We start from the raw sequence: 16,378 nt of genomic DNA on the forward strand, positions 1-16,378 counted from the left end.
CCCACCTACATCTGAATTATTCAGTAGCACAGTTGTTAGAGCAGTTTACAAGATGATGTCCAGTTAGAGCAGTTTATAAGATAATGTCCATGGATCGCTGGTTCGAATCTAATCCAAAATAACATTTTAACCAATTTTTAAAACTATTTGACAGTTTTCTCATATGGAACTAAATCACAATTACAAAACTTCACCACACTGATCAGAAACAGAATATTATTGTGTATTCATTGCTTAGACTTCTAAGACTAATGTGAAGCTATATGTAACACATCCGACAATCGAAATAACTGCTACAATCAGTTCTTACTAACGCTATTTTTGCATTTCATGTAAAAGTTTTAAAAATATATTACCCTTTCAGGATTCAAACGTGTGACCTCTTGATCTACAGTCAGATGCACTATCAGTTGTGCCACTGAATGCTTGCTGAATGCAGAATGTGTGCTGAATGTCTTCTAGAAAGGAAATCAGCACCAAGCTTGGCCAAGAATAATTTTATTGTGTTTTGAGTCGCAGCTCACAAATGACAGTCAACAATCTAGTTATAATATATGAACCCATTTCCAACAGTTCTATAATTCTTTAGTTTTGAGCAAGTTTAATGATGTTGCAGGGAACAGAATATCTGTCGTCACACATATCGCCGCTCTAAATGGGTGGAGCAAACGCATCAACTTTCGCAAGGCTTCCACTATCGTCGTTCACAAAATTCCTTTCTATTGTTACTTAAAAGTTGTAATTGAATTTTCTATCACTAAATAGCGAAACCATTTGCAGAAAAAGTATGTAAAAACCTCATTACGTTGGCTAACGCGCCTATAACACATGTATAGCTTAGTCTTAATCCTAGTCTGTGACGTCACCACAACGCTAGCCAATAACAGAGCATTTTCGATCACATGACCAGACCTTCATATTTAATGATTAAATAAAAATATATTTAATGATCACATAAAATAACAGATACAATGTGAGAATACTGACTGTAAATGCTATTTAAATGTTACAATGACTCAGAATAATAGCAATTTGAACTATATTTTAAAATACAGGAAAATAATCAACCCATGAATGACATTTCCTGAACTCTGATTTTACAAAATTACACGCATTAAAAAATCCACTGAAGGGCTTTCACAATAATAAATACTTCCACAAAACTTTCACATAACCCCTGTTTTAATGTGAAAGCCATAACCACTTCAAGCTGCAAAGAAAAACGAGTCTTTATTACACAATATTTTAAGATGTTTATTGATATGGTGTATTGGGGTACGTAAGACATTTAAGAGCCGTCAAAAAGAAGCCTTTATTCTACAATCTAAATATTTCCGAACATTGTCATATAACTAGTATCCATTTTTGCTATATGGGTCCTACAAATTTGTCCAGTTACCAATGTAAGTGGTTTGTTTATGCACGACCTCACTTTAAAGGAAAGACAGAAATGCTAAGTTAGGGGAAGAATGCGGGCCACGCAATGACAACATTATGAGAAACCTGGTGACCAGGGAATTTAATCCCCATCGCCAACATCACAATAAATCAGGTGACCAAGAAATTTAATCCCATAGAATTCATCACAAAGTTAGCAATGTAAGCAGTTCCCCATCTAGCCAGAACCACAAGCAGTTTCAGTAACTACTTCTGAATCAGGTACCAGGAAATTTTCAAGTGTTCACTGATGACATTCTGCAGTCACCATAACTATTTGTCCACTGTTCCCATCAGAGAAGCAGGGCCCAATCACACACTTCATGACTCTACTTCACTCAGTCACTGTGAAGAGGATATACGTGCATGCCTTTCATGCTTTAATCTGAGTTAGTAAGTTCCTCATTCCACAGACCAAATTCATGATAAACAAAATTATGTGGAATATATCAACAGCACAATTTTGCTATTTAACACAACTAATTAACTGGAATGAGTCAGTCGCTCGTCATGAGAACCAAGTCACATGTCGTCACTTCAAGCATCTGTTCCAGGAAACGTCATGTTTTTAGCATCACCTTGTGCCTTTTGAACTGTGACTATTTTGTAAGTAGTGCAAAACAGATTATAATTAAGTACTCATCTTATGCTGCTATCAGAGGGATGCATAGCAGAAGTGCGTTTCTCATCTGAGCAGTACAGTCTAGGCCCCACAGTTTGTCTTACTTGTTCAATGTTCCCCGGTTTTCTGACTGACAATGGATGACCTGTTGACTTTTGTTCTAGAGTTGAACCTGTTATTCTGACGTTTTTCACTCTTAACAAAATTGTGTTAGGAAATCGCATGTCTTTTACAACCTAAATTGAAGTCATGGCTGAATTGCTGTTGAGATAAAACACAAGAGCCCAACTTTTAGAAAATGTTTTCATAACAAATGCACAGTGCTCACACAAATACAGTTCCATTACTACTGAAAAGATATTGCATAGACAACAATGTGTCACTATGTAATAGTTGAAATGTTAAATTGGAGAGCTGGTATTAACTAAAAACACCCAACTCTTTTTGGCACGCCCTGTACAAATAATTCTCACAATCTAATTTTTAAGACTACGAGTACTATTACCGACCTCTGTCTTCGAGTTCCCTCACAGAGGAGTGGGTGGTCAGCCTCCGACACATTAGCTTTCAAGCCAAGAGCAGCAACTGCAGCCTCAAAACCCAGAGTCTCATCTGTTGGCAACCGCAGTGACTGATTCTGCAACTGACACCTCACTTCCCGTCCTCCTGTTTAAATTTATAAACAATGTCAATCAGCATTGTGCACTTTTAGTCAAATATAGTATTATTATTTTGTACTATCTATGGTTAGAAGTCATCTGACAGTAACGAAGTATTTCATATCTGCTCTCATGCCAATCTAACAAGCAATACTTTTGAAACATAAAAGTCAAGTTTGCTATTGCTCTGCACTTCTAAGACCAATTTCCAGCAGTAATAATAAAGCAATTAAAGACAAAAAATATCCTAAACTTACTGCCAACAACTACAGCTACAACTTCTTTCTGTAAAGCAACTGTCAGCCACTAATACTCTACCATAAAATTAGTGTATTGTTTCATTACGATTTCATCCATTTTATTACATTTTTTATCAATACAGTATTGATTCTTCAATCAACACACATCTTAGAAAAACACTGTAGTGCACTAGGGAAAAATTCCTTTCATTCTCAAGATACTCCACGAGATTTTCAGTTTCATTCACTAGTGCAATGACAGATGAATGATAGACCTGTGCTTATTCTAATTAAACTGATCTTATCACCCTTTTGGCAGATGTTGGTAGACAACTATTGCATTTTTCTTAAATTCCCCACTAAAAAATAAATGCACCTTGAAACTTCATAAGGGTCTTTTTTTGACGTTATTCATTCTGTTTCATGTATGTTTTCTAATTCAGGCTGCAATGTGGCAGACCAAGAGAGACTTTACTCAAGTGACCAACATTGTATTCACCAAACAATCACCCTCACATTCTGTCTTGTTACTTTTAAATTTGTCACCACTAACTGCCAGTTCTTTTTTTATACATGTAAAAGTCAGTCATGTAAACATTACTGTATTTACTATTTCACACTTAAGTTATGTGGAAGTCATACATACCAATCAAAAATATAAAATGCTGTAATACAATGTAAATGTCAGCAAAACTGAAGATGAATTATTTATTGTTTAACTAAAAATTTTGATGCTTACATATTGTCAAAGCGGTGTATTTTACAAATTTCAGATGTAATCATCTAATACTATATTATTTTGAGTAATCAATATGTATCTACATTTTATAATGTATGGTCAAGTGAAATCTAACTGAAATAAAATTAACTTTTGTAATCATAAATTTGTTGAAACTGTAACTACATACTAATTTTGATTGTCATAATTCTAAAACTAGTCAGTTGCACAAGCCTGCGAAGTCAGCATCAGTATTATGATAATTTATTGTATGTTACTACATTATGAAAAAGAAAGCTGCCACTTGCCATATAACGGAGAGTGAGGCAACAAGAGAAACACGGGAAAGAAGGATGGACATTGAGTATAATGATGCAGTAGGAAATAGTAACAAAGGAAAGCAGCCTGGGTTAGGATCGAAAAAAAGCCATCACGCAAAAATCAGAAATGGAAAATCCAGGATGGCATGTAACAATATTATGAAAAGTAACAATACCAGAGAAGGAAAGTTGCTACTCACCATATAACGGAGATGCTGAGTCGCGATAGGCACAATAAAAAGATTCACACAATTAAAGCTTTTGGCCATTAAGGCCTTGGTGGTTTCAGCTCTCAGAGACTGCAGACGCGCGCACGCGCCCGTGTGTGTGTGTGTGTGTGTGTGTGTGTGTGTGTGTGTGTGTGTGTGTGTGTGTGTGTGTGTGTGTGTCTACCTTTGACAAAGGCCTTAATGGCCGAAAGCTTTAAATGTGTGAATCTTTTTATTGTGCCTATCGCGACTCAGCATCTCCGCTATATGGTGAGTAGCAACTTTCCTTCTCTGGTATTGTTATATGCCATCCTGGATTTTCTATTGTTTAATATTATGAAAAGGAAAGTCACTACTCACCATATAGCAGAAGCTGTCTTAGCAAAACACAAACCGTGCCAAAAATTACGCACAGAACACCACTATTTTTTATCACTGCTGTGAAACTAAGAGAATTAGCTGCTATCTCTGCTATATGGTGAGTGACAACTTTCCTTTTCATAATATTGTTACATTCCATCCTGGATTTTCTATTGTATGTTATTGCTATCCAACTTAATCTGCTATGAACACAAACATAATCTGCTATAAATTATAATCCTCACTTTCACAAGTGCTGGTAGCAAGTAGTAACACTGCAAAGTTATTCAGCATTTCTGCAGTTTAAAGCACTGACTAATGCAGAACGAAGGAAGATCAGAGTTTAACGTTTCACCAATGATCAGGTCGTTAACAGATGAAAGTATGGGGAAGGAAATCTGCCATTTCCTTTTTAACACGACCCAATCCAGTCTCGCGGTAGTGTTCTCGCTTCCCAAGCACGGGGTCCCGGGTTCGATTCCCAGCGGGGTCAGGGATTTTTCCCTGCCTCGAGAAGACTGGGTGTTGTTGTGTCGTCGTCATCATGGCAAACCATCTCCACTAGGACCTTGCCTAGCACGGCGGTGTTGGTCTCCCACATCGTTCCCCTACGCTCTGTCACAGAGTACGGGACTTCATAATCATCATCAATCCAGGCATTTAACATAATCAGTTTATGGATGCCACAGAAAATCTTAGCCTAGAGGTCCTAAAGGGAGTTTGAACAATCATCCTGCCAAATGTGAGTCTAGTGCCCTAACAATTGTAGAACTGCACTCAGGCTGGCCTATGCAGCCAGACACTAAAGGCTTCAAAGCATTTCTTCTGCTCCAAAGTCACAGAGGCCAAAACAACTACCAATAGACTGCTCCCGTTTCAGCCAATGATACTATGTGAAACACTTCATCACTGAGACTGAAGAAGCAAGACAGCTGACTCACTTATGAACCGTGGACACCCAGGAGAAAGACCAAGAGCCCTATAATGCCTAGAAGCAGCCAGTGTGTTACAGCCTGGCAGAACTGATATTGATTTTTACCCCTGCACGTTAAGTATTGGAAAAGTTACTGAAGAGCTATTTTGGACCGAATCGTATCCTTTGTTGCTTGCTGGATGTCATAAAGAAAGTTGAAGATTAGGGCCATCCGCCAAGAAGGCAAAAGTGTATAGATGATTTCCGTTTTCTCTGTATGAAGAACTATTACAGTCCTGCCACACACATCGATGACGAGAGCTTCTTGTCTAAGGAAGTTTAAGTCCTGGTGAACAATCGTGAAGCTTTGATGGAAGGAACTTCCTTTGATGCTTGTCATAGTGAATACAGTGTGACAACGTAACCAGGATGTGAGGATCCACCAGCTTTGTCATAACAGAGGGCTACTGATAAGACTTGGATTCAGGATGCTGTAGTCAGCTCATATGAGAACTTCTGAAACTGCATGTCAGTGTTTCTGTGAGAGAGGGAGCTATGCCAAGAGCTGTGCTGCATGCTGTGTGGCAAAGAAGTTACTTGTCATTTAGTATTTGTCACTGCTGGTAGGTTATCAAAATTTCTGATTTCTGTGGTGTTTGTATATTCTGGAATATTCAGTGTTCGTATAAATAGCTACACTCTCCACCTAGGGGTTCAGTTCTGTTCTGTCTGTACACCGTTGCTCATAATAAACACACTTTTAGTATTAAGTGTTGTATTTCACTGATGACCCTGCTTTCATATTTGGACTATAGTGTGCTTGCAACATGACAATATTTCCATCACCAAGGCATTTCCCCTCAATGCCCCTCTATATCAACTCCAAACCATTTTTTATGTCTTTCCACCTATGTATGCATATTTATCTTGTGATTCCTTCTAAGTTTAAATGTTAACTTTCTACTGATTAATACAAAATACATACAACATATCAAAATGGTAGCACTAACACCAGTTTCATGAAAATGTTATAAAATATGAACTAGAAGAAGTAAAAGTTAAACAGACTGCAGCTTATGATCAGGCCAAGTGAACTAAGGCATGCTAAGCAGAAATAAATAAAAATCTAACTGGAAACTGAACAAAGTTAACTGATAACATACCTGGCATGACAAGCACATCAAAAAGATAGCTGGCAAGCATGATTGGGAGCAGAGCTTCCCCACGAGATCGCAATGTTCCGTCTTTTAGTTGCTCTGCACGTTCCCGAATAATTTTAAGTTCCCAAGCTCCTAAAGGGATGCGCTTCAAGAGACTTACTAATTCTGACTCCTGATTTGCTAGTTTCACCTGAAAATTGAAACCAGTAATAATTTCTTTAATGTGTTGCTCTCTTCCTGGAAAAAAAAAGGCAGCAGGCTTTTGTGTGTGAATATTTTCATATCATGCATACTACACCAATGTGCAACAGAAGGAAATTTTAACTTCCAAGATAAAATCAGAAATTGTAGATAAATTTTGATGATTGTGTTGCATAAAGGGTTATTAATGAAGATACAGGGTAATGACATTAGGCACATTAAAACAGTTCTGAGGAAAGTATTACATGTGATGAGAAACTAATAAAATTAGTTTATTTAATATAAAATTTGAGACTGACAGAAATGTTTACAGTCGACACTCTTCTGTAATTCACATACACTACACCCTTTGTCATCTTTTCTTCTTTACGCTCACCCTCTGTTTCCTTACCTTACATTATATTAAGCTAGTAACTACCACTTTTTCTTGTTCTCCTGCAACCCATTCTCATTCACAATCAACAAAGCACTTTTCCAAAATTTGTGAATGCTACATACATTCCTGTGCCTTTCTTCTGGTCTTAGTGAGAGCTGACTGGAATGCTTTATAGCCTTCTTACTTATAAATACTGCGTACATTCAAGTATTACGTTACATTAATATTACCACATAATCAAAAAAATTACACCATAATTTATAAACAGTAACTCCCTTTACACCCCTACTTACACTTCTAGGGGGAGAAAATGTTATCAAGACTGTCACCAATCAGCCTGATAACACCAAACACAATGGATTTGACATTAATATTGGCTGTTTTCAATTATTTTTACATACCACCTCCTTTCCCTCCCATTCCCAATGAAACCACCATTCCTAACTGTTCTAAGTCTCTCTTTCATCTTACCATGCCCACCGCCGCATACACAAAAAAAAGCCAGTCTGGAAAATTTTTCCATGCGTTCTACAGTTATGCTTGTATATCACCACTCTCCCACCCCCTTTAACAAAAATAAGATGACTAGACATGTCTTATCCACCACAGTACCTATTTCCTGGTACTTACTTGTTTATCAACCATGATGTGGCTACTACTATAGTTTCAGTCCAACAAATGATCTTAATTGGGAAATTAGTACTCACTTCGAGTGGCTTGGTGCTTGCCGGTGGACGAGCCATTTCAAGTCCAAACAAACCCACCCTGAATGCCAGGTGGGAATGTTCCAGATTTTCTGCCAGTACTGTGCACAGGAAGGCACACTTAGCTAGTGTAGCCGATGCTAGACAGCTTATTTGATGAGACACAGGATTTATTTGTTGCTGAAACATTTCCCCACAATACACATCTATAAGAACACACTCCATAAGCATCACATAACAGTAATTCATTATGAAATTCATAACTGATAGGCTGCACAATAACATTAGATAAACACTGAAAAACAATTTGGGAGTATTTCCAGATACACACAATTTATAATCAAATTTTCAAACTGCAGCATACACTGAGGTGACAAAAGTCACGGGATATCTCATAAAATTGTGTTGCACCTCCTTTTGCCTAGTGTAGTGCAGCAACTCAACATAGCATGGACTTAACCAGTTGTTGGAAGTCCCCTATGAACATATTGAGCCATGCTGCCTCTACAGCTGTTCATAACTGCAAAAGTGTTGCCAGTACAGGAGTTTGTGAAGGAACTGATCCAATTACGTACCATAAGCATTCGATGGGATTCATGTCCAGATATCTGGGTGGCTTAATCATTTGGTGAAATTGTCCAGACTGTTCTTCAAACCAATTGTGAACAATTGTGCCTGGCAACACTGTGCATTGTCATCCATAAAAATTCCATCATTGTTTGGGAATATGAGATCCACGAATGGTAGCCAAATGGTCTCCAAGTAGCCAAATGTAACTAATTCCAGTCAAAGATCAGTTCTGTTGGACAAACGGACCAAGTCCATTCCACATAAACACAATTCACACCATTACAAAGCCACCACCAGCTTGTACAGTGGCTTACTGACAACTTGGGGTCCATGGCTTTGTGGGATCTGTACCACACTTCAACACTGTCATCAGCTCTCAACTACTGAAATTGAGACTCATGTGACCAGTCCACAGTTTTCCAGTTGTCTAATGTCCACTCGATACAGTCACAAGCCCAGGAGAGGCGCTGTAGGTGATTCATGCTGTTAGCAAAGGTGCTCATGTCAGTCGTCTACTGCCTTATCCCATTAACATCAAATTTTGTCACAGTGTCCCGATGGATAGATTTGTCGTACATCTCACATTGCCTTCTTTTGTTGTTTCACACAGTGTTGCTAGTCTGTTAGCATTGACAACTCCAAACAAAAGTCTCTGCTCTCGATCATTAAGTGAAGGTCATTGGCCATTGCGCTGTCCGTGATAAGTAATGCCTGAAATCTCGTTTCCTCAGCATGCTCTTGCCACTGTGGATCTTGGATATACAGAGTTCCCTAATGATTTCTGCAACGGAATGTCCCATGTGTATGGTTCAAACTACCAGTCCACTTTCAAAGTCTTTTAATCCCCATCATGCAACAATAATCAATCACATCATAAATCTTTTCACATTTAGCACCTGAGTACAAATGTCAGCGCCATCAATGCACTGTCCTTTTATGTCTTTTGTACATGATACTACCACCATTTTCATATGTGCATATGACTATCCCACGACTTTAGTCACCTCAGTGTAATGTGCACTTATGTTAACTTCCTTGTCAGTGCTTGCCCCGGAAAAGGCAACAATAACTGTCCAATTTCCAGTCTGATGCATAGTTTTAATCTGGAAGATGGTTCATGTCATATATACTGACTCAGTGTTTACACAATGGACCTCTTAAACTTTCTGTAACTGCTATTATGCTCTTCACAAAGAAAGAAGATTAAGACAAAAACAAAAATAAATAAATAAAAATCTCTGGAAGGCAACCTAAGCAATCAGTACAGTAAATCATGGGCTGTACTGCATATAATAGTTATTTGGATTTTAGAGAGGCAAGGACACAAATTGTACTAACCAAAGTCTAAAACTAACAGAACAATCAACACATTTGGGCCACTCGCTGAGGAATGCATTTCCAAACTCGCACGTAGCAAACCATACATTACGGTCAGATCATTACTAGAGATGAAACTAAGAGATCCGTAACACGAAAAAGGTGGTTCTCTGAAATTAATGTATTACTTATTTTCAACACAGGAGAACACCTGATACTCAAGAATATTTTACAGCTCAAGATAACTCTTGTAGTATAACTAAGGATATCATATACGAAGAAAAAGGGCAGAACGAGTAGACTGTTACAGCACAGATGAGTGGGGCACGTTGTGGGAAAGACAGACAGAAAGTACTCCAAACTGTTTTAAGTCTTTAACAATCTACTGGCTGTGATGACAGATTTAAATTTAACACTAATGACATCTTTATGTGTTTTCAACAGTTAAGTGAGAGATGCCGACTTGGGAATGTACTTTTTGAATCCAATATGACTTTTAGCTAAGATGAAGCTAAGAGAGTGACCCATACTGCGAACAGGTGGCAGTTTTCTTCAAAAACATTTGCAACCAGTAGTCAAAAGAGATAGAAACTAAACAAATTACCTTCTTTCTCTTCCCTTTTGTGGGCATTGGTGGCAACTCGATCATGAGGTCCGGAGGGTTGGCGAGAAGTTCCTCTGCGAGGCGCACACCTAGAGTGCAGGCTTCTTTCCCGTGTCCGTGTGCATGTAGACCCTCTGCTCTAGCAAACAGGATGTCCCAGGGATCCTCAGTCTTCCTCAAGTTTGCAAAAACTGAGGCAGGTACCACAGGATCATTCTTCCCTGCAGACTTGGAATTTTCATTTGCATTATTACTCGATCCAGCAGTCAAAGCCTTAGGATCGTAATAATAAAGGTTATACTCGTCTCCAGACTGCTGGGAGTCAGAATTTGATGAAGAAAATGATCCATCTTTGGACGGCCTCCGCAATCCTTCTATGTCTTCGGAGGGCGAAATACCACCCGCAGAAGTGTCTGAATCAGCATCTGCAGTATCGCGGCGAGGTGAAACAGTGGCGTGACGTGCCATATCTAGGTCGGGAAGGTCAAACACTGAATCGTGACCACTTTGCAAGAGGTGCGATGAAATTCTGTGACTAGTTGCCTCATTGCCAGCCACAGGAATACCTCTTACTGCTGCATGCACGCCACTCCCGATGCTGCTGGCAGAGTCGCTGCTGCCTCCCTCCTGAGAGTCTGTATCCCCGACACCACACATTGCAGGCATACGGAGTTCCGGTCTCATTAGCACACTGCTGTCCATCAGCATGTCACCATCCGGGTCATTTTCACAGAAACCTAATATAGTTCATGATTAGTATTAGAGACCATAAATATTTTCAACATGAAAAATTGTTTAAGTTATGAACTGGTTAGTGTAAATAGTACAGAAACAATGACTTCATTGTAATGCAACACGTGCACATCCACCCATTTCAGTAATCTAAAGATATCTTTCACTTCCGTCATGAGTGAAATCTACACTGCTTCAGACAAATCATTTGAGCACAAATGAAATAAAAGCAACAAGAAAATCTCAGCTTTCACACCTTCTGAAACCCAAATTACTCACCATCCAAGAATTAAAGAATTGAAAATTAACCACTGTTTCCCTGCAATTAATGCAAAACTACTCCACAATTAACTCATCTAATCTCATTCCAATAATACCAAATCCTTATTAAAATACAGCTTCATTCCCTGCTAAGACCTTAGGAAACTATTTCGCCTTTACTTGAAGGCAAATAAAATGCAGCCAGACGCGAATTAAGTGGTCATAAATACTAATTCAAAAGTGTTTCAGAAAGGAATGCAACCTGCAAGTCACACATGCTTCTATCGTCCATCTGCTGAATTCTGAAAGGCTCTTCTTTGTCTGAACCACAGCAAGATCATGCATACAGACACATGGAGGGTACACAAATGCCAAAAGTTCTTTTTCCATCCGCATGCAGAATGTTTTCTTCTGCAACTTACTACTGGCTGTCCAATCAGCTGAGGAGCTTCCAGATTTTCAGGTTCTGTTCTGTATCAGACTCATTTGGTGTCAAATCATTCACTTTCTGGGTTGGTGAGAGTCATATGTCCTGTATGTCTGCTAGGTCAATCCTTGAGACACTGCCTCCCAGACTATCTTCATCACAACATATATACAGTTTCTTGACAAACAGGATCTCTGTTAACTTTCAATGCTGACTTTCACAAGAGCTTTGAAGAACTATCCAGCAGAGTGAACTTTGTGTACACTAGTGATGTTGTCTCTTTACTACACAGCAGTTGAATACTGTAAGTGCAACACAGTTGCTTAATGTAAATCTTATTACTAATTTCCGAGACAGGGTAATTGCTCCCTGAATGTTCACAAAACTTACAAATACATAACTCAAATTTGAAGATCTGTCTTCAGTCACAACTTGTGATATTAATGAAGATACATGATTTACTTTGCACCCCTAAGGGTTTGTCTTTGGGTGCTTGACATTGTTATTTTGTGTACACACACACACACACACACACACACACACACACACACACACACAAACACAAACAGATAGTACAATTATTGTTCAAAAATTTTTTTTTATCAAATAAACTACTAGCTGGTGCTAAGCAGTTGCAAAGGATTGAGGCACAACAGATCACTTACATTCCTTAGCAAATTTTGGACATTACGCTGGTTTGTATACTGATGGGAATACTTCACACTTTTATAATGAGCATAGGTACTGAATCTTTAAAGGAGTGTATGAGAAAAAGTTTTAGAATGTATTTAGGTGACCAACAGTAATGTATAATATTCTGGACTACTGCTTTAACGAAAACGGACTTTATAAGCTGACATGACAGCAACTGTAGACAATACGATATTGCAATCACTCATCTTATTTTTGTTATATTAATTGTTAAGTTACATCATTTGAAACTCAATTAGTCTGTGAACAGATTTTGTAACAATATACCCTCTGTCCTTGAAACAACTTATTTGGGATCTGAGTGTCATCTTTAATAAAATGAATTTTGAAACAAGCACACATCTTTGAAATGGAAATCAGTATTTAACATCCAGTCAAAAAGGTCAATGAAATTTGAGAGTGTCAAACTGTAGCATGTGATCTGTTTGAAATACAAATACAAATGTCATGATTGCATTTAGTAAGATATATTACAGTTACTGGTTTTTAACACCAGTGAGTCATTATCACAACTATCTGTTTAGGGGAGTAACATGTCACATCATAATCAACCACTCATGGTGGTCACTTAAAATTTTAGAGACTATGATGTGTGATTGATGACTTTACACGGTACTTTCATAATAAGAAAACAGACTTTTATTCTCGATGATGACTTATTACAGTTTGAACTGATTTACTATAATATATCTGCTATATGTGAATAAGATATAGATCTATATAAGGTCATTACACAAAGAGCACAAATTCAGATTATGGAGAACATCAGCCATCTCTTTTTCTAATCAACCATCCCCCAAACACGTCTTAAGCTATTTATAAAAAGTACAAATAACTTGAAGTTATTCAACACTAGTCACACAGTATCACTGAATTTCGAGGTGCATTCAAGTTCTAAGGCCTCCGATGTTTTTTTCTCCAGACTGGAAAGAGATAGAAACATGCGCATTGTTTCAAAATGAGGCCGCGTTCATTGTCAATACGTCCCAGAGATGGCAGCACCGTACGGCTGATGGAATTTTACCGCCAGCAGCGAGAATGAGAACTGTTTTAAATACTTAAAATGGCGACGTTTTCCTTACTTGAACAGTGAGCAATCATTCGTTTTCTGAATTTGCGTGGTGTGAAACCAATTGAAATTCATCGACAGTTGAAGGAGACATGTGGTGATTGAGTTATGGAAGTGTCGAAAGTGCGTTCGTAGGTGCGACAGTTTAATGAAGGCAGAACATCGTGTGACAACAAACCGAAACAACCTCGGGCTCGCACAAGCCGGTCTGACGACACGATCGAGAAAGTGGAGAGAATTGTTTTGGGGGATCGCCGAATGACTGTTGAACAGATCGCCTCCAGAGTTGGCATTTCTGTGGGTTCTGTGCACACAATCCTGCATGATGATCTGAAAATGCGAAATGTGTCATCCAGGTGGGTGCCATGAATGCTGACGGACGACCACATGGCTGCCTGTGTGGCATGTTGCCAAGCAATGTTGACCGCGCAACGACAGCACGAATGGGACTTTCTTTTCGTCAGTTGTGACAATGGATGAGATGTGGATGCCATTTTTCAATCCAGAAACAACCAAAAAAATTTCGGGTAACCGCCATTGCTGAAAAAATGATGGTGTCCATGTTCTGGGACAGCGAGGGCGTAATCCTTACCCATTGTGTTCCAAAGGGCACTACGTTAACAGGTGCATCCTACGAAAATGTTTTGAAGAACAAATTCCTTCCTGCACTGCAACAAAAACGTCCCGGAAGGGCTGCGTGTGTGCTGTTTCACGAAGACAACGCACTCGCACATCGAGCTAACGTTACGCAACAGTTTCTTCGTGATAACAACTTTGAAGTGATTCCTCATGCTCCCTACTCACCTGACCTGGCTCCTAGTGACTTTTGGATTTTTCCAACAATGAAAGACACTCTCCGTGGCAGCACATTCACCAGCCGTGCTGCTATTGACTCAGCGATTTTCCAGTGGTCAAAACAGACTCCTAAAGAAGCCTTCGCTGCTGCCATGGAATCATGGCGTCAGCGTTGTGAAAAATGTGTACGTCTGCAGGGCGATTACGTCGAGAAGTAACGCCAGTTTCATCGATTTCGGGTGAGTAGTTAATTAGAAAAAAAATCAGAGGCCTTAGAACTTGAATGCACATCGTAGCACAACAAATACCCATATTTTGAGGAAAATTGACTTACCTTCACTACTAACACTTGAACGGTTTCCATCACGTGTGTCATCACCATCTGCTGGTGACCCAAGTCCATGTACAATACGATGAAATCGTACCACCATATCAACATTTGGAATGTGGCCACCAAAATCATGACGAGAGTGGTGCCGCCTACGCTCTCGATATGGGAAGTCTATAGTAGTCAGACACGTGGAAGAGCGAGAGCCCCCATGGCAGCTCACGTGTGGCCGTGTATGTGGGACAGGGAGGAACTGGTTCAAGTTGTTGTGATGTCGATGGTGATGGTGGTGGTGATGGTGTGATGGCTGAGCTGGATGTTCACAATTCAAAACCGCTTGTGAGGAGTTCACCTGAAATTTTAAGTGCACTTTTTAATAGGAAATCTTTAGCAAACAATCCAATACAGATAACAGGTAAAATCATGGTACAAATTAAAATATGTACCATTCTCAAACATATCTAACCATTAGAGTTGGGTCGCTATGCCACAGGATCTAGAGGTTCCCACATGACCATCACGGATTCTGCTGAAATTTTGTGTGAACATTTGCACATGTTCCCAATGAACATTGGTAAAGTTTTACTTTAGCCAATACAACAATTCCAGAGATATATTCATTTGTTTGACCCCATAGCACAACACTCCAAAGTGTACCCCGCACTTTCAGGAACTTTGAGACGTATCACCTCTGGCAATATTTTCATGAAAAAAATAAATGTGGTGTACGCAAGGTTGCCCCTGAATATCTCTGCTACCACATTTACGCAAATGTTTTGCAGGCCAAGGACAGCCCCTGCCTCACCTAGGAGGTTAATAGAAGAGGCAAGGTACTGTCTTACAGTCTAGCTGCCAATCATGTCATCACTAGTGGATTGCCTACAAGTTCCAAACCTTGTGGAACTGTGTCATCGTTAATCTTCGCTGGTCCTCAAGACACTGTTGTTCTCAAGTTGTGTAGATATTATTCTCAGAAGTTGTATTTAGTTTGAATCTTGTAATAAATAACTTTTATTTCAAAGAGGGCATTTTACTACATCCAGCCACATTACTCAACAAAGGATATTATAACAAAACTACGCCACCTTGTACAGCTTTCTGCACACTCTTAATGGCAATAATAATAAAATATTTCTTGAGCAATATACAGATGTATAATTTGAAGCCAACTCCACCGAAAATATAATGCTTGGGGAAAAAATAAGAGAGCCTTCATTAAAAAGACCAGGCTCTGAACCACCTAAAAGCTAGATTTCATTCTGCAATTCAAGCATATAAGGTCCTAGACAACAGCAAAAACGTGGAGGCGCATTTAAAACAGACTCGAAATTCCCGTGGTACTTAAAATAAATCTGGCATCTTTTATTATGTTCAACAATCATGTAGGACTCTGTGGGGAGGATAATATATACAAAATTCTGAAGATTAGGAACTGAGATCGAGTCAGAACAACTCAAAAAATTTAACAAATCAAATTGGTTATCAACTTCAAAATTTAACTGTGCATTACCATGGGACTGTACATCATAGCAGTAAAATTGTTGCATGACAGCTGCAACACACATCGTATAAACTGCCTCCAAGTTTTACACCACTATGAATTTTGGAGGAGTTCATAGCAGGCAGTTTGGCACATTTTGGAAAAG

The 16,378-nt window shown here is 38.9% G+C and overlaps 1 protein-coding gene across 1 annotated transcript in view; it reads right to left on the reverse strand.

Annotated features, from left to right (window-relative positions):
* LOC124776007 (zinc finger SWIM domain-containing protein 8 homolog) overlaps window positions 1–16,378 on the reverse strand; it is a 511,151-nt gene that overhangs the window by 88,027 nt on the left and 406,746 nt on the right. Inside the window, exons 9-13 of the mRNA XM_047250851.1 lie at window positions 14,739–15,084; window positions 10,410–11,146; window positions 7,922–8,098; window positions 6,641–6,827; window positions 2,569–2,725 (exon numbers count right to left, since the gene is read on the reverse strand). Coding sequence (XP_047106807.1) covers window positions 2,569–2,725; window positions 6,641–6,827; window positions 7,922–8,098; window positions 10,410–11,146; window positions 14,739–15,084 — 1,604 coding nt within the window. The remainder of the gene's footprint in view (window positions 1–2,568; window positions 2,726–6,640; window positions 6,828–7,921; window positions 8,099–10,409; window positions 11,147–14,738; window positions 15,085–16,378) is intronic.

The sequence above is a fragment of the Schistocerca piceifrons genome, chromosome 1, assembly GCF_021461385.2.
Source record: "Schistocerca piceifrons isolate TAMUIC-IGC-003096 chromosome 1, iqSchPice1.1, whole genome shotgun sequence".
NCBI classification, from domain to species: domain Eukaryota; kingdom Metazoa; phylum Arthropoda; class Insecta; order Orthoptera; family Acrididae; genus Schistocerca; species Schistocerca piceifrons.